The 23,943-nt window shown below is 43.6% G+C and overlaps 1 protein-coding gene across 1 annotated transcript; it reads left to right on the top strand.

Annotated features, from left to right (window-relative positions):
- The first annotated feature begins 258 nt into the window (after nucleotides 1-258).
- Nucleotides 259-15,502, top strand: LEPROTL1 (leptin receptor overlapping transcript like 1). Its single transcript, XM_049866754.1, has 4 exons — nucleotides 259-481; nucleotides 6,665-6,740; nucleotides 11,746-11,932; nucleotides 13,169-15,502. The coding sequence occupies exons 1-4, from the start codon at nucleotides 466-468 to the stop codon at nucleotides 13,283-13,285; spliced, it is 396 nt and encodes a 131-aa protein (XP_049722711.1). The 5' UTR covers nucleotides 259-465; the 3' UTR covers nucleotides 13,286-15,502.
- Nucleotides 15,503-23,943: the final 8,441 nt, after the last annotated feature.

Here is a 23,943-nt window from a genome sequence, read left to right as displayed (position 1 = left end):
TATTACAAGGCCGGGGAGGAGAGAAAATGGGTCTGCTTTTAAGAACGTAAATTTATCCTAAAAAGACATCACTCTTGTGTTCAGGGGACAGCGGCGAGCCGCGTCCCCTTCTTCTCAGAGAACTGCGTGGTCAGGGACCGTGGCTTCAGAATGGAGGTTCTGCCCGACTCTGAGAGGGAAATGGAACCGGAGCCTGCAAGTACCGCCCAACCGGGCAGGGGCGGAAAGTCTCCCTAGGCCGCGACCCCACGAAGCGCCGCGCTGGAAAGGACGAGAAGGTCCAGCCCAGCCGCCTCTGAGCCCGCCGCGCCCCCTCCGCCGCGCGAGCCCCGGCCACCGGGCGGAAGTACCGCCTCGCGCACTTCCGGGTGTTGTCTCCTGCCGCCGCCTGGCGTCTCCGGTTTCCCGGCCGCCGCCGCCGCCGCCGCCGCCTCGGGTCCTGGAGCCAGGAGCAACGTCACCGCCATGGCCGGCATCAAAGGTGGGCCCTGGGCGCTGGGCGGAGGAGGGCTGGGTGTCCGCCGAGGCGGAGGGCGAGCGAGGGTCCGCGCGGCCCGGCACGCCGCTCCCCGGCCGGGGCACGCGCCGCGGGGTCCCTGCGCCGGCGACCCCCGGCCGCCCCTCGGCTCGGCCGCGCAGCTCGGGGCAGAGGTGGGCGCGGCGCCCCCGGAGGCGGCGGGGACCGCGGCTTCCCTGCGTCAGCGCCCTCCCTCTGCCGATTCCCGTGGCCTGTCGCCCACCCGTCGCCCCCCACACGGACAGTGAAGCGGCTCGCGCTCAGTGCGGAGTCGCCTTGGGACTCGGACCGTCAGACGCGTCTTGCAGGAGTTTGCACCCGAGAGAGAGGTGGCTCTGAAGGGGCTGAGGCCGCAGGAGGTGCCAGTTACGGAAAAGCAGTATCATGTCCCACTTAAAGGCGCGAGTGCCATAGACCTGAGGGCGCACGAACGCCCTCCCAGAGCTCCAAGGGTTGGGTCTTTCGGAAACCTTGGAGATCTGCCCCCAAGGCGGACGCTCTCCCAGCTTTGCGGGTTCCTAAAACCGGTGCCTTTTGATTTGCCATGTTGGTACCACTATCGGGTAGACTCTAAGTGGCCCCAGAGCGCTCCTGGTTCGCTTTCCTGTCCACAGTTGTGCGTTGAGCCTTTTAAGATTTCAAAGTTTTGTTTCGTTTTCTGTAGATAAAGTCGTGTTAAAATTTGAAGACATCTTACCAGGCTTTTTTATTCCTATCTTCCCTTTAGAACTAAGGCATGTTGCATTCTTTCCCACTGTATGGAAATTTCGTTGTCTGTGTGCTAGGAGCAAACACCATTAACAGTGTTTTCAATTTACAGGGCTTGTTAACAACAAATTACGTCGATTTCCTGAGCTGCTACTTTGTAGAAGGGCCAGGCAAGCTGGAAATCAGCTTTGATAACAGCATTTCTGTGTATATCATTTCCCTTAAAGACAACTTTTTTTTGAGCTGCTTTTCCAGAGTCATATTTTACGTAGGCCTTTTAAAATTCTTATGTGAAAGGCAGTTATGGGTCAGCGCTGTTGTTTTTAGGATGTTGCCTGTTCCCTGTTCTTTCCGATTTCTTCAGTATCATCTAATGTGGGCATCTCTCTGCAAAATAGCTTTGTAATTTCTTTCTCCAAACGTAAACCCTTTGCTTGCGGTGGAATCATTTCCAACTCATAGTGACCCTGTAGGACAGAGTAGGACTGCCAACTTAAAACACATTAATCGGGTGAAAGTATCTCAGAGTTGTACTTAACACTTTCGGTTTAAATGGGATTTTCTGTTGTTAGGATTGCTTATCGGGAATCCAATATTTTCTCCCTCCCTGTTGGCCTGTCATCTTTACATTAGGAAGGAGTTGCTATAATTGGAGACTAACTTTTTAAAGATTTTTTTATTTTTGAGCCATTTCCCTATTATTTTGTAATATATCGGGCTTTTCTGTTTATTCCCAGGTTAGAGAACTGGTCCTTTCTCCTGCTCTAATTTATACTTTCTGTTGCTTGACTCATCTGCTGTGGTTTCCGTTTGTAATCACCGAACCAGCACCTGTTTCTAGAGATAATTGTGCTGTTCATCCCTAGCCTGGAGGTTCTGGGAGGAGAAACCAGACTCATCTTAAGCTTTGTCTTCCAAATGTTGCATCACTCGGTTACTGTAGAAATTTTTGCCATGTCGATGTGTCATTTAGGACGATTTATATACAAATGATGAAATTTATATTTAAATCAGCTTAGTTGGTAATTTCATAAGACCTAAGAAACACTGCGGTTTTTTTTTAATTTATTTTTTTAATTTATTGTACTTTAAGTGAAAGTCTACAACTTATTAAGTTAGTATCTCATACAAAAACTTACACACACAATGCTGTGTACTCCTAGCTGCTCTCCTCTCAATGAGACAGCACACTCCTCCTCTCCATCCTGTATTCCCTGTGTCCACTCAGCCAGCTCCTGTCCCCCTCTGCCTTCTCATCTCACCTCCAGACAAGAGCTGCCTGCATAGTCTCAAGTGTCTCCTTGAGCCAAGAAGCTCACTTCTTTCCAATATCTTTTTCTGTCTTATAGTCCAGTCCAATCCCTGTCTGAAGAGTTGGCTTTGGGAATGGTTCCAGTATTGGGCTAACAGAGAGTCCAGGGGCTGTGACCGCTGGGGTCTGTCCAGTCTCAGTCAGACCATTAAGTCTGGTCTTTTTACAAAAATTTGAGGTCTGCATCCCACTATTCTCCTGCTCCTTCAGGGGTCCTCTGTTGTGTTCCCTGTCAGGGCAGTACTGCAAGTGTTGAGAACACTTTGGAGCAATTTATTTAATCTCCTTGTCTTTTATCTTACCCAGTATTACTGAGAGGTTCACTGCCACGTAAAATTGTCTTGATACCTGATACCTCTTTTTAGTTCTTGATTTTTTTTTTAAGAGACCATCTTTAACTTTTTAAGAGTGTACTCAAAAGAATTTACACTTTCTTTTTTAAATGATTGTCTCTGTCATAGACCCATGTTAAAACTCAATGAAATATTACCAGGCTTTTTTATTCCTATCTAAAGCTATTTGCATCTTGTTGAGATTATTGCAAACTGCTAGGCTTTTTGCGAATTTTCTGCCTGACGTTCAAGAATTTTCCATCCCCTCCCTCCTGTCAGAGGGTTATTCTTGCTTGTATGCAGCTCTTCCTCCTATTTCTCATTTGTTCCAATCTGTTGTTACTGTCGTTAGCTGCCCTTGAGTCCATTTTTGACTCATAGTGACCCTCTATGACAGAGTAGAACTGTCCCATAGGGTTTTCTAGGTTGTAATCTTTTGTCATCCTCATCTCATATAGGGTCGCTGTGAGTCAGAATCGACCCGACAGCAGTAGGTTTTTGGTTTTAATCTTTTGTAGTCTACCTGGTATTCTCCCGAGGAGCCATTGGGTGGGTTTGAACTGCCAACCTTTCAGTTAGCAGCTGAGTGCTTAACTGTTGTGCCACCAGGGTGTTGTGCCACCAGGGCACCTTATTTCAATCTAGGAAACAATTTTGTGTCACAAGAAACAGGTAACAGTGATCACTGAGGGGAAGGCGAACTTGCTTTTCATTTCATTTTGTTCTGGGTACGTGCATAAATTTACCTATTAAAAAATACAAATAAGCATAGATGATTCTTCAAATAATTTTTTATGGTGTTTGAATTCACACACGATAGTTCACAAAAACTTTGCTTACAAAAACTAATAATTTCTGAATAGAGCCTAAAGGTCTGTTTATAAAGTTATAGTGTGTGGCCTTTGTGACATCTCTTTTGCCCCTTTAGTAACCTTTGTTTTTTCCGGGATTCTAAGCTATATCTTCAGAAAAAGGCATCTGAGTAAGTGAGGTGTTACTGTATTGTGTTTGTAGTGGTGAATTTAGCAGCTTGACAACTACGCTTCAAAAAGTGGGGATGGTTTTTCACTTCTTCAGCATGTTTTTTAACAAGTACCTTTAGTGTTCAGAGAATTATTTTCATTTTAGATGTAGTTCAATTCTTTAATTTTGTAGAAGAAAGAACTGTGACTCAAATTATTATTGGCTAGTAGTGGCGCAGTGGTTAAGTGCTCAGCTGCTAATTGAAAGGTTGGCAGCTGGCACCCACAAGCTGCTCCATGGGTGAAAGAGGTGGCAGTCTACTCCCATAAAGATTACCGCCTTGGTAACCCCATGGGGCAGCTCTACTCTGTTACATAGGGTCGCTGTGAGTCAGAATCAACTCGGCGGCACACAGCAGCCCAGTAGGGACTAGGATCCAGAGCCTCTAAGTTCTGCGCCGTTTCCACTCTGCTACATCGCTCTCGCTCTTTTTCCCCCGGTTTTCTTTCATTCGTTCCACAACCATGTGTTATTGAGTGTAAAGACCTGGGACACAAGCATTAACAACAACAGAAAAACTTGCTCTCTGCTCTCGCGGCACATACAGTTCGGAAGGAAAGGCAATTGCAAATCAACGTAAAATTACAGCTGTGATAACCAAGCCCAGAGGACCTCTGCCCCAGCATGCCCCTCTGCTTGCAACACTCGTCCCCAGGTAGCCCCATGATTTACTCCTCTTCCCCACCGCCCCCTCCTCCTCCACAGGTCACCTCCACAGAGACACCTTCCCAGCACCTTCCCAGGCCACGCTGTCTGAAGGAGCACCCCATCCCTTACCCTGCCTGACTTTTTTCATAACACCTGACATTTACTTGCTTGCCTTTTTTTTTTTTTTAAATCATTTTATTCTCCCACTAGCATGCAAGCTCTATGACAGCAAGAGCATCGATCATTTTTCGTTGCTCTGTCTCCAGTATCCAGAGTAGCACATGGGCACACATTAGGTGCTCAGCAGACAGTTGCTGAATGAATGAGTAAATACACGTAGGAGGCATTGGTCTAGTCAGGAGGTTTGGAAACACCTCACCGAGGAAGAGATGACTGAGCTGAGAGCTGAAGGGAAAGGAGGAGTTAACCTGGAGGAAAGAGGAGTGGGACAAGAATACGAACTTCATGATCGTGAAAGGGCCATGTCTCCTTTCCCGCCAGATCCCCGGAGGCTGTTTCGTATTTGGCTCACAGTAACTATTTCTTGAATGAATGAAAAAGTGTGTGAGGTAAAAGGAATAAGATATGTACAGGCCATGTGGGTGAGGGACCCTGCTGGCTTCCAGGAAAGAAAACCAGTGTAACTACAGTGCAGAGAACAAGGATAATACGTGTCAAGAGAGGTAGGCAGAGGCCTGATCCTGAAGACCTCTCTCGAACTGAGCAGAACAAATGGTAAATTCAGCGTTTTCCTCACAGTTTACATTGCATTCCCTTTGTAAACTTAAAGTGCCTCCTACTGTCTTTCTTTCTTTTATCTTTGAAAATACAATGGCATTAAAATACAAAAAAACCAAACCCACTGCCATCAAGTTGGTTCTGACTCATAGCAATCTTATAAAACAGAGTAGAGCTGCCCCATAGGGTTTCCAAGGAGCAGCTGGTGGATTCGAACTACCGAACTTTTGGTAAGCAGCCAAACGCTTAACCACTGTGCCCCCAGGGCCCCATAATGACATTAAGGACTAAGTAAATATGCTCAAGTTTGACATGACCTACATCAGTGATCTGAAATCCCAATCTACCAAGCTATGACATCAGTGGGTGTCCTTGACTATAACCGTTTTAAATCTAAGAAATATGTCAGTGGTATTTGGCAGCGTTCAACCCCCTTACTGTTAATTTTGGTTTGTAGGTGTTGGATTTTGTCTTAGTAACTCTAAGACAGCCAGAAATTACTCTGTCAGTCACTGGAGCTGCAGCAATGCACAGGTTATGTAGGACTCAGAATAAGTGATCATGTATTTCTTTGCTTAATTCTAGAGATTGATTAACTATGCTTATTCTAGAAAGTAGTGTCTACTCACTAATGTATGTGAAATCACTTTATAAAATATAATGCTTTTTATAAGTATATATATCTATAAAACTTTAGAAACTGTGTATTTCGCCTTTAGAAACCGTATTTCACATTTGTTGCTTATGATAATGCCTTAAAATAGTGATACCATGGAAGGATTGTACCCATAATCCTGCAAATTTTCTAATGCATAGAAGATTCAGGGAGAATATCCAGCTATAGTTTTGTAAACTATTTTAAGATTTATAACAAATTCGTTGATTTAAAATTATTAGCTACCAATATCCTTGGATACTTTTTTCTTATCGATTTTGTGCACGTTGGAGTGTATGTGCCAGAAGCAAGGGCTAATGAGGAGAGGTTTTCCCATTGGTGAGGCCTCTAAATGCCAATAAAGCTGAGAACCTGCTTTTCAAAAAGGTAACGATGTGTGCGGTAAATACAGGCCTGATGCCCAGAGGGGCCTTGATCTTACGGGTTGTGATACTGCCTTAGAAAGGGAGGCAGTAATTGGGGAATGTGGTGGTATGCTAGGTCAGGGCTTTAAAAGTAAATATCACTTTATTGTGCCTGGATGACACCACAGAAGACTTACCCTAAAACTAGATAACTTACGCTTTGGAAGACAACTCACTTTTGCTACACTTGGATTGCTTTTTGTTTTGCTTCTGGGATTACAGGTAATGTTGAAGCTGTTAGTATGCTAACTACAACCTGATTTAACTAATTGATATTTCCATTTGACTTTCTTGTTGGCTTTGCAGCTCTGATTAGTTTGTCCTTTGGAGGAGCAGTCGGGCTGATGTTTTTGATGCTTGGATGTGCCCTTCCAATATACAAGTAGGTAAAATAGTTGTCTTTTTGGGTGTTTAAGGGTGAAAATTTTTTTACTTCTAAAGCTTTGAAAAATTTTTTTACTACTGTGAACTATTGCAGAAAAATGTTCATTTGCCATACATACACCCTTTTAAAAGTTCGTCATGTAAAATTTGTTTGTAAAGATTTTAGGACGCCATGGTGCAGAAGGAAACACTGGTGGCAAAGTGGTTAAGAGCTGCGGCTGCTAACCAAGGGTCGGCAGTTCGAATCCGCCAGGTGCTCCTTGGAAACTCTGTGGGGCAGTTCTGCTCTGTCCTATAGGGTTGCTATGAGTCGGAATCGACTCAGTGGCACTGGGTTTGGTTTTGGTATGGTGCAGAAAAGACCTTTGAACTCTCACCTGCTCCTGGACTACTGCTAGTTCTGTAGTGGCAACACTTTAGTCCCTCCCTTCTGCTCAGTTTTGAGGAACTGGAAGTCCCTGGGTGGGGCAAATGATTAACAAGCTCAGCTCCTAACCAAGATGTTGGAGCCTCGAGTCCACCCAGAGACCCTGCAGAAGAAAGGCCTGGCAATCTACTTCCGAAAAATCAGCCACTGAAAACCCTATAGAGCACAGTTCTACTCTGACACACATAGGGTTGCCATGAGTCAGACTCGACTCAGCAGCAACTGGTTTTATTGATAAATTTAAGCACATGAAAATTAGAAACTTTTCAGCCGAAGATGAAATAAGTAGAGCCATAAGACATCAGTTGACTAAGAGAAAAAAATCACATAAACAGTTACTTTGCCTAGGATATGTGTTGTGTGGAAATCTCAAATCAACGGAAAATAAAAAAAACCAATACTCTTTCACTTCTCTGTTCAGTCCTAACACCATGTGCCCGTGTAGCACTTCCTCCTCTGACCACAGCCACCTGGAGCTAGGTCAGACCTTACAAGTTAAAAAGACACCATCCTTCAGAAGCCAAGTCAGCCTAATACTTCATATACCAGCTGCAAGCTTGGGAGTCCCGACAGTTCCCCTTGCTTCAGACCTGCTGGCTACAAATTCAGGGTACTCCAACTACTCCTTTAAGATTCCAGCCATAGGCTCAGGGACTCCCCAGGATCCCTCACTTCTGACACGCAGGCAACAAATTCAGGAGTTTCCTCTCCCCCCACCCCCTTCAGGATACCAGCTATAAGCTCTGAGGTTCCCAGCCACCCTCATCTCTGACCTGTTGGCTCCCACCACTCTTCTGGGTTCGATAATTCACTGGAACAACTTACAGAAATTGTAGTACTTACGATTACAGCATTACTACAGCAAAAGAGGATACAAATGAAGAGACCACATAGGGGAAGGCCTGGAGGGTTTCCAACATGGAGCTTCCATGTCTCAGAGAGGGACACGCTGCTCTCCAGCATGCACGGATGACCTGCACCAACCAGGAAGCCCATGGAGCTTCCACGTCCAGAGGTTTTATTAGGGATCCCATTATGTAACACAAATTCCAGCCCTTCTCCCCTGAGGTTGTTGAGTATCGCGAGGTGATCACAAGGTGTTGAGTCTTTCAGGCCTGGCCAGCCCCCATCCCAGAGTCACCTCATCACCTCACTGAACCTGTTAGTTACGTGTGGTCTGGAGTCTTTATCAAAGACGTGTAATTCCAAGTTTTTTTTTTTTTTTTAAAGAGATTATCTCTTAGCACCTGAGCAAAAAAAAGACCAGATTCTTTGGATAAAGTTAATGTCAACCCCACAGAATAGAAATAACTTTCAAGAATGAATAATAAAAAGATAAAATGAACAAATATGAAAAAAGAACTATAAATTGCCAATAAGAAATTGCTTGTTTGCAATTTATTGACCTCACTCAAAATTAATGAGATCCGTTGGCAGAGTAAAAAAATACAGGCGAACAGGCATTGTAGGTCGGAGTATAAAAATAGATGCAAATATTTTCAAGGCCATTGTCCTTGTGGTGCTCAATTTATATATTATTTCTTGTAAAAATACGCTTGCAGATGTTTGCAAAGATATGTTTGTGGGGAGAGAGTGTGTTAATGGCAGCCTTGTGTATAATATCCCCTCCCCCACCAAAAAACCTGAAAGCATCCTAAGTGTCCATTAAAATCATGGTTAAATTATGATACATCCGTCTGTGGACATACTGGGCGGTCTGTAAACGGAGGAGGAAGCCCTGTTAGTATCGACATGTGTCTCAGTTACCTAGTGCTGCTGTAACACAAATACCACAGGCGGATGGCCTTAACAAGCAGAAATGTTCTCACAGTTTAGGAGGCTGGAAGTCTGAATTCAGGGCACCAGCTCTAGCGGAAGGCTTTCTCTCTGTGTCAAGTCTCGGGGAATGTCCTTGTCTCTTTTCAGCGTCTGTGGGCCCGGCGTCCGTTGGAGATCTCCATGTGTCTTGGCATCAGTCTTGCCCTGGGTCTAGGAGGTTCTCAGGGCAGGGACCCTGGGTCCAAAGAATGTGTTCCACTCCCGACTCTTGCTTCACATTAGGAGCTCCCTCTCTGCTCACTTCTCTCTGCTTTTATATCTTGTAGGATGGTGAAGGGTGGTGACTCTCAAGACACATGCAGCCTAATCCCACCTCACTAACATAAAAAACAACCCGATCCTTATTAACATGGCCTAATTCTAATGGGGCCCTGGTGGCCCAATGGTTAAGAGATCGGCTGCTAACCAAAAAGTTAGCAGTTCAGATCCACCAGCTGCTCCTTGGAAACCCTCCAGGGCAGTTGTACTCTGTCCTACAGGGTCATTATGAGTCAGAATCGACTCAGCTGCAGTGCAGTCGGTTTTTTTGGTTTTAATTCTGCCTCACTAACAAAGTAGACAGCTGACTCCCAAATGGGACCATAACCATAGGCATGTTGTTGTCAGGTGTGGGGAGTTTGTGCCAACTCATAGTGACCCAGTGTACAACAGAACGAAACACTGCCTGGTCCTGCGCCATTCTCACAGTCTTTGCTATCTCTGAGCCCACTGTGGCGGTGCGTCTCGTTGAGGGTCTTCCTGTCTTTCACTGACCCCCTACTTTAGCAAGCATGATGTCCTTCGCCAGGGACTCTCGTCCCTCCTGAAAGCAGGGAACGTGTGGGGAACTGTTAGTTTTCACTTTTTTTGCTTTTGTATTTGACTTTTTTTTTTCATTGAGCATGTATTGAATTTGGAACTTTTTAAATTTTATAATATTTAGAAAAAGCATAGATATTTGCTTATCATAAGCCATTAAGTATAAGCAAATCTCTACTGTGATGTATATTTTATTTCACAGCAGGTTTAAAGGCCATTCATTTCCTTTTACCTTTTTATTTTGAAATAATTTCAACTCTAAGAGGTTGCAAAAATAGTACATAGAAGTCCCCTGTACCCTTCACCCAGCTACCCCCAGTGGTAACATCTTACGTAACTGTAGTGTATTATCAGAACCAGGAGATGACACTGGCACAACACAGGTAACTAGGCTACAGACCAAAGCCCTCTATTTTTATTATGATAAGTTCTGTATTCTGAATGAAAATCTCCAAAATAACTTTCAATTAGTTTTCTATATTTTCAGTATTTGGGGAATTGCTACTGACTTAAGGAAAGTGTGGGGGACGGTTCAGCTAAGACAGGGTATTTATTTATTAGCATTATAAGTCAAGGGCATGAATCTTAAATTTTAAGAATTACTATATTAATGTTCCCATTCGCCACATGCCTCTTTATTTATATCCTAAAATGAAAAAATATTTTCAGTTTTGGGCCTTGATTCCTACTGTTCTAACTTATAGAGCATTTTAATGTTATAAGAAAATTTATATTATGTTTTAATTGATTTTAAGGATACTATAATTCAAAATGGAAACTCAGGTGGCATAGTGGTTAAGTGCTGTGGCTGCTAACCTAGCGGCTGGCAGTTTGAATCCTCTAGGCGCTCCTTGGAAACTCTGTGGGGCCATTCTACTGTGTTGCTATGAGTTGGAATCGACTCGACGGCACTGGGTTTGGTTTCTTTTTGGTATAACTTAAAACGTTTATTTTCTTTTTCAGTGTTCAGGTTATAGCTTGTTTATAAACTGTATCATGTTTTGTACCTTGCAATAGTCCTTTCAGTCTTGTTTTAAAATAAGCATATTTTGGTTAGCCCAAGAGACAGAAAGGGCCACGTAAACCAGAGACTGCATCACCCTGAGACGAGAAGAACCAGATGGTGCCCGGCTACCACCAGTGACCACCCTGACAGGGAACACAACAGACAGTCCCTGATGGTGCAGGAGAAAAGCGGGGTGCAGAACTCAAATTCTAGTAAAAAGACCAGACTTAATGGTCTGAGACTGGAGGGACCCTGGAAGACATGGTCCCCAGACTGTCTCTTAGCTCAAAACTGAAACCATTCCTGAAGCCACCTTTTCAGACAAAGAATAGACTGGACATAAAATGATACTCCTGAAGAGAGTGCTTCTTAGCTCAAGTAGATTAAAAAAAAAAAAAAAGTAGATACATGAGACTAAATGGGCAGCTCCTATCCGGAGGCAAGATGAGAAGGCAGAGGGGGACAGGAGCTGGTTGAATGGGCACAGGAAATCCAGGGTGGAGAGGAGGAGTGTGCTGTCACATTATAAGGAGAGCAACTGGGGTCACATAACAAAGTATATATAAATTTCTATATGAGAAACTATCTTGAACTGTAAACTTTCACTTAAAGCACAATTTAAAAAAAAGGAAAAAAAAAAAGCAGATTAGGACAAACAAGCAGAGATGGGAGAAGGTGGCTGCCACAGCACGTGAAGATCACCAAGGAACCAAGAAACAGAAACTGAGACGAGACAAGGCCCTTCCCCCAGTGCCAACAGGGACAAAGCCTTCCCCTAGAGCCGATGCCCTGAATTCAGACTTGTAGCCTCCTGAACCGTGAGAAAATAAACTTCTGTTTGTTAAAGCCAGAAAAAAAGAAACAAGCATATTTTGTACATAGGAAAATGACATGAATAGCAGAAACTACAATAACTTCTTTTTCTGTTTCTAGCCAATACTGGCCCCTCTTCGTTCTGTTTTTTTACATCCTTTCACCTATCCCATACTGCATAGCAAGAAGATTAGTGGATGACACAGATGCTATGAGTAATGCCTGTAAGGAACTTGCCATATTTCTTACAACAGGCATTGTTGTCTCAGCTTTTGGACTTCCCATTGTTTTTGCCAGAGCACACCTGGTAAGTGATAAACTCCTTGGATATATTTTTCTATTAATGATTTTATATTCCCACTGCCATTGTCCATTCCAACTCCCAGCAACCCTGTAGGACAGAGTAGAATTTCTCTTGGGGCTTCCAAAGCTATAAATCTTTACAGAAGCAGACTGTCACATCTTTCTTCCGCAGAGTGGCTGGTGGGTTTGAATCACTGACATTTCGGTTAGCAGCTGAGTGCTTAACCACTGTGCCACCAGGGCTATTTTATATTACTCGTTGCCGTTGAGTCGATTCCTACTCATAGCAACCCTATAGGACAGCGTAGAACTGCCCCGTAGGGTTTCCAAGGAGCAGCTGGTAGATTTGAACTGCCCACTTTTTGATTACCAGCTGAGTTCTTAACCACGGTGCCACCAGGGCTGATTTTATATTAGACTCTGTTAAGTTTTTCTCAACAAAACAGTTTTGTTGAATAGCATGAAAAAGAGATGAAAGACATAGGAGCCTGGAGGACAGAGATGAAAATTTAACGTTAGTTGTCATTAACTGATTAAAGTGTTGTTGGAGAACTAGCCAGGTCTGCAGCGACAGTTGGCTTGCCGGTGCTTCACACTCAGGCCTCGGCACATCCGCCCACCCAGTGCCGAGTGGCCAGAGGCCTGCCCTGTCCACCTTAAAACGTAGGAGACCTGAGGAGGCTGAACCTTCTCTCTCTGCAGGTGGGAAGAACCAGAGAGGAGAAGGAGCTGGGCTGCAAATACTTAGAACTTCCCTCAGGCCCACCATCAGATTGACTCCTCCATCTCTGAGGAGGTGGGAAAAAAGACTGAGAGGACAGAGGGAGATAATTCCCCCTGCTCCTGTAAAAGAATGTTCATGAGTCTGTTTTCATCTCCGACATTCTAAATTTAATCTGCTCTCGAGATAAAATTTTAGCTTCTCTAATGGAAGAGTTAGAGAAAATTTCTTTATAAACAGAAAATTGTGGAATTCTCTGTTACCTCCTCATAGCCCAGAAGTCAAGCTCACTTTTGAACAGTTACCATCCTCCGTCATCTTCTTTCTTTTTAAAGGACCCAAACATTAAAAAAAGAAAGGACTATACAAGTACCATTCCATGTTCAGTACCATGAGTTATTCTTACAAATCATATTTCTTTTAGTCCATGATTGGCATACAACTAGAGCCTGGATTTGCTTTTCATTTTCTCTTTGTCATAACGTCTGTTGACTGAGTGTATCTGTCTTCTTTCTGCAGATTGCATGGGGAGCCTGCGCCCTGGTTCTCACAGGAAACACAGTCATCTTTGCGACTATCCTAGGCTTTTTCTTGGTCTTTGGAAGCAATGACGACTTCAGCTGGCAGCAGTGGTGAAAAGGAATTGCTGAACTCTTATAAAACAAACTTCTTGTCGCTCTTTGGCCGTCCATGCAAACGAGATGGGCAGTAATGCTGAACGGTGTAGCAGGCCTCTCGGGGGTGTTCTGGGTGCTCCCTCTCCGCTGTTATTGTAAGCATCCTGTTTTCACAGAGACTTGCTGAAGGATTAAAAGGATTCATTTCTTTTGGAAAAGCTTGACTGATTTCACACTTAGCTACAGTATGCTTTTTGTGGTGTCCTGCTGAATTTAAATATTTATGTTTTTCCTATTCATTTTTTTTTTTAATAAATATGCAATGCTAAAGTTTTTTTTTAATGTAATAACTATTTGTATTGGTTAGGAAGTCAGAATTCTGCTGGCTATGTTACTGGGTTAAAGTACATCTTTTCTCAAGATTATTCAACCTCGATTATTATAAAAAGTTACAAAAATGAGTTTTTCAATCAGGATGACATCTGTCCCGATTTTATGCAAACATGGAGACCGTTGGCATACCTTAAGAGTATATACTAAGTGCAAATACAGTTGCATTTTTACCTCAGAGGGGCCAAGTATTAATGCCACACCCTCAATAAGGGTTGATGGTTTTACTAATAGCAGGTGTTTTGTGAATTCAGAATTATTTTGTGGAATTGCTACAAAGGTGTGCTTTTCTTTGCAATCATTAGAAGAACTCACTGTTAAACTTCAAAGTAAGGGTGTGAAAACCAATTTTTGAGATGTGATTTGTACGTTTCTCGTAGTTGAAGTCGAAAGAATGAGTTGCATTGTGGGAAGAAACACCTGTCAAAATTCCATGTTTTTTGAATCAGGTTTCTAGGGAGGAGTGACAGTTTTTGATCTTCCATCAGCCTTCCATGTTTTACCATGGATGACATGGGCAGACAGGGAACTCCTCCTGAGGGACAGCTGTGTGTTTGCATCACCCATACCAGAAAACCTGTCCCTGACTCCGCCTTCTAACCTTTTTATACATTGTATATATTAAGTAAAACAACTTTCCAAATATAGTTTAATAACACTTAAAGTTAGGAGTGTTTAACTTACCTGAAAAGTAATTGCTATGCCATAACGTTCAGAGTGCCCCCGCCCCGCAAGGCCTTGGCATGATTCACAAGAGATGTGTTAGTCTCGCAGGTAATCTGTGTGTTAACAATTTCAGGTCTAGACCGTGGTAATTGTAGTTGTTCTTCTCTAAGGTTATATCATATGTCATGTGAGAATATTTAAGACACGTTTCCTGTATATCTCTCAACTATTTTGATTTTGATTTCCTCAGGATAGATGAGCTATTTCCTTATAAAAGGCATTTAGTTGTGTGAATTAATGCAAAATAGCCAAGTCCAGCTGTATAGCAGCTTCAGACACAAACCTGACCAAAAACTCCCCAGTGCCCAGGCATGATCAAATCGTAGTGGTCATTTGCATCTCACAGTTATCAGTACTTCTTTTCAGGAGCTGGTTATGACAGTGTTCAAGTTGGCCTGACAGTATTTTGTTAAGGGTATTGGTTTGTGTATTTATTCATTGTACTTACCTAAAAATGGTTTTGCCTTTATACAAAACTGCATAATCATGACAGCTACCTTCTGTTGTTTTGTAAAGCTGATTTCTTAACAAAGTAGGGACAAATTTTGAGTTCATTCAGCTTTTTACTAACGATGCTTAAAACCATAGATGGTATTGCCTACTCCAGGTTGTTAATTTTAGCCATGAGATGGGAAGGAGAATTAAAGGTATGCCGGTGGCTGTACCATTTACACATCAGGCTGAAAATGGCTTCAGTGTTAGAGTGTTCTACACTCTAGTGATCCTACATGAAAAAGGGAGTTCAGTTACCCGTGAATGAGACAGCTGGTGATAACAACTGGGAACTCTGTGCCTGCGATCTACTTGATTTTTTTGCAGGAAGTACATTGTTTCTTCCCCATTTTCTGGTCTTCTAGAATGCCAGTGCAGTGCACTGCTACTGTGGGTTCACTTGGCCATAGACCCTTTTTCTAACAGCTGCATATTCTTTCCCTGTACTAACCGCATAGACCGCACTGTGTCTTTGATCTTGCACACTGGCTTGACCTAGTGCTGTCTCTGATTTTTAGGCCACTCTCTCGGGGTATGAATTTCCCATAGAATATGCACTGATACAGCATTGCCATTCTACTATGGAAAGAAAACTTTTGATGATGAAACAATAAAGATTTTAAATATCTATTTTAGTTTGTGGGTGTTTTTGAAACGAAAATACACTGCACCCTTCAGTTTCTGAGGTGCGTTAACCTTTCGATAAGGTACCCTGAAGCGAGTGTGACATTAGTGATAACGTTAGACTTGCAGGTGTTTCACTGCCAAATTAAAATCAAAGCCATAGCAGCACATACGACAGTGAATCCCTCTGGCTTAACAACAGGACCGGTGATCTGAGGAAGCGGAATTTCCACCTTTTTGTGCAAACAGTCACAGGTTTTGGTGACATGAAAAGACTACTAACTATTTAAAGTCAAAGTCCTGTTCTTAAAATTTCAGAGCTTTGTTGTGGTCATATGTTTTATTATATATTCATTACCATTCCTCATAAGAGCAACATTTTGGGCTTTTTTTTGTGTGTGTGTGTCAGTTAAAAACTTACTCTATGTGGTACCATGTGAACAGAGAAAAGTATTCTTTTATCAAACATGAATCTTGTCCCAAATTGTCTAAATTTTCATATCACTATATGCTTATAAAAAGCTTAGATTGTAGGTTCTTAGTGTCTGCTTCAACATGGGTGTTTTTGGGGGGGGGGAGGGGGCATTGTCAAAATAATCCAGATTTTGAAAGTAAACTCTAGAATATTTATACTGAATGTGACTAAATCCATAAGCTTCAGATGACTTTAAATCAGTGCATCAAACTTAACAAGCAGTCATGCAGGGTTATTTTTAAATGATAAGTAAGTTTGCTATCTCAGGATGCCTTACGATGCATGAAGTTGGTGGAAAATTCAAATTCACATTTCTTCCATACAAGCCTGGTTTGTCCTTTTATCTCAGTGGCGATTAGGGAGCTCTCATACAGGCCTCCTGACTGTCTGGCATACAGTGGACATATCCTGTAAGTAAATATTCCAGATAACTGAAGCTTAACTCATAAAGAACTAATGTTTTATTTTAACATTTTAACAAAAGTATTAAATGGATCATACACTTGCATGCTTTCTTAGACTGTATTAAAACATTTTATTTCTCTTGATAATTTAGGGTTATCATTATAAATTATTGCCCCCTCTATTTTAAATGGCCTCAGACCTGTATTTTTCTGGAATTGTGTTTTTGCTGGCTTTGCTTACAACTGAATGTTTGTTCCTGGCACCCCTTACCTTCTTTTGTTTCTAATTTGCTGATCTACAGTATGTTAGAAAGGATGGTACCAACTTCATAAGGTGGTTGTAAGGTTTAAGTGACACACACAGGGCTCACAGAGATTGTTAAATAGTAGCTGTTGTTACTTTTGCTGTTTATTACCAGTTCCCTCTACAGGGCCTCTGTGAGTCGGAATTGACTCGATGGCAATGGTTTGGTTTTGGTTCCCACTTCCCAAATACATAGAATCTTTATTAAAAAAATAGATACTAACAGTCCAGTCTTCAGAGAATATGATGTAGATACAGAGTCACTCTGCCAGCCTTCCGATACTTCTTGGAAATGCTGTAACCACCGTGTCCTCGGTCGTTGGTTGTCATACCTCGTTAACCACGATTATATGTTGTGCTCTGGTGTGTGCTTCCGGTGGATGACACGTGGTCCTCCCTACCTCCACTTCTGCACTAAACCTTAGAAATGAGTGTTTTTAAGAGTGGGGAGATAACGTTGCCAAACAAAACAAGAAGGGGAAATCTGGGAGGATCTGAAACTAAGAAATCCCTGAGAATGTGAAATTACAGATGAGATCAAATTAAAGAGAGAAACTGCAGCCTGAGATGCCTGTGGCAAGCACACGGGAGAACACTGTCATAAAAGGCAGGAGCCATGCAAGGAGGTCAACGATGGCTGCAAGCCGGGGGACCCCGGAGCCAGAAGGGATTGATAGAGGCAACTTACAGGGGATTGCTTGGGCTACTTTTTACTGCAGCGGGAGCAGCTGAGCCGCCCACCCTTATGCAGATCGGCACACGCACCCATCCCCATCTCGCACCCTCCAGCCTGGAGGGCAGGTGGAGAACACGTTTCACGGCACGTAGTCTAGCCAGGGGATCTCAGTTGCAAAGATAAACTTCCAGCCCGGAATCACCAGTCAAGGGATGCCAAATTCTTGAAAGAAAGCAAACTCAAAAAAAATTTTGTAATGGAAGAAACGGTTAACAGGACAAAAAGAAACTCCATGTTTGCAGTGTTGGAGCCTTCTCCTGGCCCGTAAGGCCGTGCCAAAACCATGGGATGAAGTTAAAGCTACAGTACATTTTACAGTTTTTGCACTCAAAGCCAATTCAGATTTCCCTGCATCCCAAGCCTTGGGGAAAATGCTGAATTTTGTTTCCTCAGAGGTACCACAATGGATTTTATTCAAAGAGTATAATCTTAATGTGGACAGGCCTTTTCCCACAAACAATCTTTTCTTCACCCTGTGACACCCTCTCCTGAGACAGTGAACTCAGAACCCTATCTGCTTGGATAGGGAGAAAGGAAAAAGCCATACCCGGTATTCTACATCTTCCCTGACTTTTTGGATTCCCACCTAGAACACTGCATGGCTCATAGAAGGCAGTTGTTCGTTCCACAGATGTTTTTTGAACCAGACACTGGGATTACAAAGTAAATAAAACGAGATGTGGGGTGGGAACAGGCCTAAAAGCAAACCACTATCTTGGAGATCTATACTACGTTATTATCTACAAAGTAGATGTATAATTGCAGAGTAAGAAGGCAATAACAGGCTAGGGAGGATAGAGAATACAAAGAAAATGGTTTTTAGCTGGGTCCAGGATGAATATAACCATTCAAGCCCCCAACCTCTGTGACAGTTTAAAGTCCTGATTTTTATGCTAATCCCTTTTCAAAGTATTTCTGGGAACCCCAGGAATGTTTACATGTTACACAAGTTAGTCCTGGTTGTTGCTAGTACCTTGGCCAGTCTTCTGGCACTGGCTGGCTTCCACTTTTCTGCCACTTTGAAATTGCTTTTCCAAGCTATTACCTTTCTTCCTGTATCTAGCACCCCAACATGGATAAGACTTCATCCTTGATCCTCCAAACATGATGCTGTTGAGTCAGTTCCAACTCATCAACCCTATAGGACAGAGTAGAACTGTCCCATAGGGTTTCCAAGGAGCGGCTGGTGGATTGGAACTGCCAGCCTTTTCGTTAGCAGCCAAGCTCTTAACCACTGCACCGCTGCGCCTCCAAAGCACATCTAAAACTAGGTTATAACTTTAAATAAATCTTTTAACAAAGGCCTGAGGAAAAGAGATAGGAATTACTATACAAACCAACCCCCTCACCCCCAAAAAATAACCACATAAAACTGGGAATTGGACCCAATGACTTCTAGAGTCTATTGGCCGTGTACTTCCTTGGATGCTGCCAAGTTGCAGTTACCATTTTACCTCTCCTGGATGGGAGGGATTTTTGAATAGGGTACCCTTCCATGAGTCCAGGCCCCATGTTCAAAACAGCATGATCAGGAGAGATGTAGCTCTGCCCACAGAGAAATCAGCGTAGCAGCTCATCCACTCGGTCGTTTGAATCTAGAAGGGAAACTGTGCAGACTTTGCTTTATGTAACCAAGAGGCTCATTGGCGTTTTCTCTCTGCCCCTCAATGAAATTACTTAAAAAAATTGTTGATGGCCCTTAGAGCTTCGTTGGCCTGGGGGTGACACACGCCACCTCTACTCCCATTTCATTGGCCAGAAGAAGTTGCAGGGCCAAGCCAATGTCAAAAAGTGGGAGAAATAAAGTCCTCCCCCAGGGAGGGGAAGAAAGTACTTTTGAACAATGAAACAGCCCAGCACCCTTTTCACTGCTCTGCTCTTTTGCTTTATTTTTCTCCGGCTCCCAAACCTTATGTCTTGTACTTTCACTTCTGTCTGATTTACACAATCTAAATCTAGTTTCCTGTTATTTGGCTTTTCCCTCTCTCTCTTTTTCTTTACTCATTTTTTATACTTTTGCTCATCAACTTTCTGCTCCATTTCTACCTCCAACAAAGGCTATTTCCCCTTGCTCTTCAATGCCAACTTTTGTGTGTGTGTGTGCTTTAAGTGAAAATTTACAAATCAAGTCAGTCTCTCATACAAAAATGTACACACACCTTGCTATGTACTCCTAACTGCTCTCCCCCTAATGAGACAGCACACTCCTCCTCTCCACCCTGTATTCCTCCTGTCACGCTCTGCCGTCTCATCTCCCCTCCAGACAGGAGCTGCCCACATAGTCTCATGTGTCTGCTTGAGCCAAAAGTTCACTCCTCACCAGTATCGTTTTCTTATAGTCCAGTCCAATCCCTGTCTGAAGAGTTGGCTTTGGGAATGGTTCCAGTCTTGGGCTAACAGAGGGTCCGGGGACCATGACCTCCGGGGTCCTTCTAGTCTCAGTCAGACCATAAGTCTGGTCTTTTTACACAATACCACCTCTTTTTTAAAAAATAATACTTACTTTTAGTGAAAATATATAGAGCAAAACCTGCACCCACTAAATAATTTCTACACATACAGTTCAGTGACGTTGGGAACATTCTTCAAATACCAACCCTTGAGGCTGTGTTGGGATGAATCTGTACAACCACTCACCAGCCCCTGGGCCCACACCTCATGATTTACTCTCCCACCCAACCCCCACAGAATCACATTGGGGGAAATGGTGTCAAGTCTCTATCTTCAGTATTCACATGATATAAATTACCACCTACACTGTTAAAGAGACAATTGTCTATTTTCAAGAATAATTGCTAATTACATTTTCCTTTTGTATTAAATTTTTCTCTTGTTCTTATTATCTATAACCTAGTTTTCAAATTTATTATAGAAAAAAAATTTTAAAGCAAACTGTTGAAAGCATTTTTTACATAGGCCTATAACTGAAAAGGAGCCCTGGTGGAGTAGTAGTTAAGAGCTTGACTACTAACCAAAAGGTCGGCAGTCTGAATCCACCACCTGCTTCTTGGAAACCCTATGGGGCAGTTCTACTCTGTCCTGTAGGGTCGCCATGAGTCAGAATCAACCTGACAGCAGTGGGTTTTATATCTGAAAAAAAAAATCTGACCCATTGTGATACCCAAACTCATGAATGTCATGTTGGGTTTCAAAACTTTTAAGGTCTTTTCTGAACTCAGAATGCATTCTCTCACAGAAATACTGATCCATGGTGGATACTCGAATACTCATTTTAACCCTAACCCCAAACGTATAGCAGGGCCTCTGGGGTGAGGGATTAGAATGGAGATACAGAAAGGGATCTTGAGAGGAAGAAGACTTAACGGTAGAGATTCACTTTTCTCTTCTCTCTGGAACCTTCTAACATTTGACTTCTCCTCCTCCCCCCGCAAAAAGTGAGATAAAGGCTAGGAGCAGGGAATCAATGGGAGGGAGACAAAGTGGGCAGTAGAACGGGAGTTTCCTTCCTAGTCCCTCCCTGACATGATAGGTAGTGGGGAGCATCTAGGCTAGAATGAAATGCTCCTACCCACACCCTTCCTTTCCCCCCATTCATACCCTTCCATCTCTGGGGCACAGATTCCCAGATCAGATGAGGGGCAGAGGTGGTGGTGGTCCTTTGAGCATGGAGATGGAGAGGAAGATATGGTGAAGTCAGCAGCAATGCAGTAGGGAGGGAAGACTAGAGTTCTTGGGGACTTGTCCAAGCAAACTTAGCTTCTCTCGATTTTTAAAAATCTCTTCACCCCAGCTTCCAACCTACGTGCTGCAACCAGTGTGACATGAAATATTGATCCTTTTAGTCCTTGAGGTGATCAACAGACATTAGGGCTCCTAAAGCCCCTCGTCCTGAAGCTCCTGACCACCAACAACCTCAAGGGAGGTTCCTCAGAGGGAGGATGACTCAAGCAGAATTGGGCAGGATGGGGCAGCCCGTGGTCCCTATGGGTAGCGAGTATGATGAGCAACATGCCTGGCTGCTCCACAGTGGTATGCTGAGCACAGCCAAGGAGGCACTGGCCACCTGAACATTCCCTTCTGTAAACAGCTGCAGGGTGTGCCATTGCCTACTGAGGACAAGGGGTTCACGGAGCTGCTGGAGAAGTCCCCAAGAAGCACGGTGTTCAGTCCAAGATGTGGCCCCACGGGGGTTGGGGACTGGAAGATGTGAAGCCTCTCTCTTCACGTCTTTGGGATGTTCCTGTTCACTTGCAGCTGTTCTGCTGAATGTGGGGAGACTGCTGTCACAATGCAAACGTGCCTTCCAAATTAGAGCTTCACTTCCTTTTTAAATACTCTTAAATGTTCTGTTTAGTTCAAAATCCATTCACATTACTATAAAGATATCCAACATAATACTTGTCAATGAAAGAAAAGGAGTAACAGTGACATCTTTGCTTTTTAAAACTTTAAAGAGGTCTTCTGCAGCAGATTTGCCCAATGCAATCTGTCGTTTTGATTTCTTGGCTGCTGCTTCCATGGACGTTGGTTGTGGATCCACGTAGAATGAAACCATTGACAACTTGGGTTTTTTCTCCACTTATCATGATGTTGTTTATCAGTCCCATTGTGAGGATATAGATATGTAGCTCTGTCTGCTCAGAGGGCCTAGAAGCAGTAACTGCACAGTAGCAATAAGCACACCTAGTACCCAGATCTTTATTTCTAAGTACTATTCTCCAGTGAAAGGAACCAGGACTCCTTGGAGAAGCGATTGATTCCAGGGCTTAGCAAGGAAAACAAAGGATGAACTTGGAACACCTTGTGATGCTAGAAACTAGAGGTATGCTTGAAAAAGGATGGTGTCTTGTCAAAAGGACGTAAGAGCCCACCAGAAGGCACTCTCAGTGGCTAAAGCTGAGAAAATGTCTCAACAAAACAAATAGAATAGCCCTGATTACAAACTATAGAGTAAAACAAATATTCATGAATGGACATCTATATGAATAAGTAATTGAATGAATAAATGGGGAGAAATGACAGCTGTTCAGAAGAATTCTGATGAACATGTACAAGGAATGAAGGAAATACAAAATCTCCATTAGGCAAATACCACAGTAATAATTATTACAGGCCAGATCCACTCAGGGATGCTAAGATCATTGGAAGAAAGTTTGAGGAGAAATAAGATAGTTTCATAGTCTCAAATATCTCCCCTAAGATATCTATCAATTACAAAGTGAAAAACAGTAATTTTACATTGGAGAGAACTAGCAGAGAACCCCTTAACCAATTGATCAAGGTGATGTTACACACACAGGTTGTCTCAGAGGCGGTTCCCGCATCGCAAGCAGCCACAAGACTCCTAGGATGAAGGGCCCACCCAGCAGCATCAACCCCCACATGGGTGCTATGCCCATCTAGTCCAGTTGAGCCACACACATGAGACGCTTACAGTGTTGGCAAAGTGAAAGCCATTATTTATAAAAAGTAGACAGCAAACGAGAGGAGCAGATTTATGGTGAGCCAGCCCCAACGGCTTCACTAGGGTTGATGTCACACCCCCGAGCTAATTACCACAATATTATGGCTAAAACACCAGAAAATCTGATCAAATCGGCAACTATAAAAACACCTGCAGCAACAAAAACAATGGCGCCATGGTTCTACCCCTTAGCAACGCCACCTTGGGATTAGAAGGTCATTGTCATTGGGTAATAACAACAGCCTTGACCAGAGCACATTGGAAGGTTCAAAAAGCAAATTAGCATAGGGTTTTAACCCTGTAGGTATACTGGTACATGTAAGCTGGGCTTATGAAAAATGTGTTTGTTGTTTTAACTAACTAAAGGGGTATTTTCATAAAGAATAATAAATTTCTGCTGAAACACCACACAAAAATTATATAGACAGTCATTTTGGTGTCACCCTCTCTGACAGTGTCACGCAGTGCAGTCCACATCCTCCCCCTCGCACTATCCTAGTGAAGCCACTGGCTGACCCCCAACCCCATTCATGCCCTACTTCCTACCGCAGGCAAGGGACCCACTTACGTCTCAAAGGGGACCTGCTTACCCTTCCCCAAAACCAAAGTCCATTTTTATGTTATTGGGAGGTCGCGGCTCAGATATCAGCAAGTGTGTGCCAAGGTTCAGGTGCTGGGGTCACAGGGCCATTTCCGGTATGGGCATGGCTGCACTGCCTGCTGTCTGTCGGCACGCAGTTCGTCTAGGCTGGGTCTGCCCCCATTGCTGACTGGCCTAGCTCTCAACCAGCAGATTCGGAACAGCCCTGGGCTGGCCCCAGTTCTGGCTGGCATCATGACAGCTCTGGAAGCGGAACTGTTCTGCGGGTGGCCCCCTTGCACAGGCTCGGAGGCTGCCTCAGGCGCCTGCCATGCTCCGGCTCCTGCTGTGCTCTGGCTCCTGCCATGCTGGATCCTGCCATGCTCCAGCTCCTGCCATTCTAGGTCCGCGCTGCCTGCTCTGCCTCTGGGTCTCGCCGCTCATGCGCGGGTTGGCTCTGCTGTGTTGGTCGCTCTGGCCCCTCTGCTGCCTCTCTCGCTGCCATCATTTCTCCAGGTCTT

The sequence above is a fragment of the Elephas maximus genome, chromosome 22, assembly GCF_024166365.1.
Source record: "Elephas maximus indicus isolate mEleMax1 chromosome 22, mEleMax1 primary haplotype, whole genome shotgun sequence".
Classification (NCBI taxonomy): domain Eukaryota; kingdom Metazoa; phylum Chordata; class Mammalia; order Proboscidea; family Elephantidae; genus Elephas; species Elephas maximus.
This window is presented reverse-complemented; position numbering and strand designations above follow the sequence as displayed.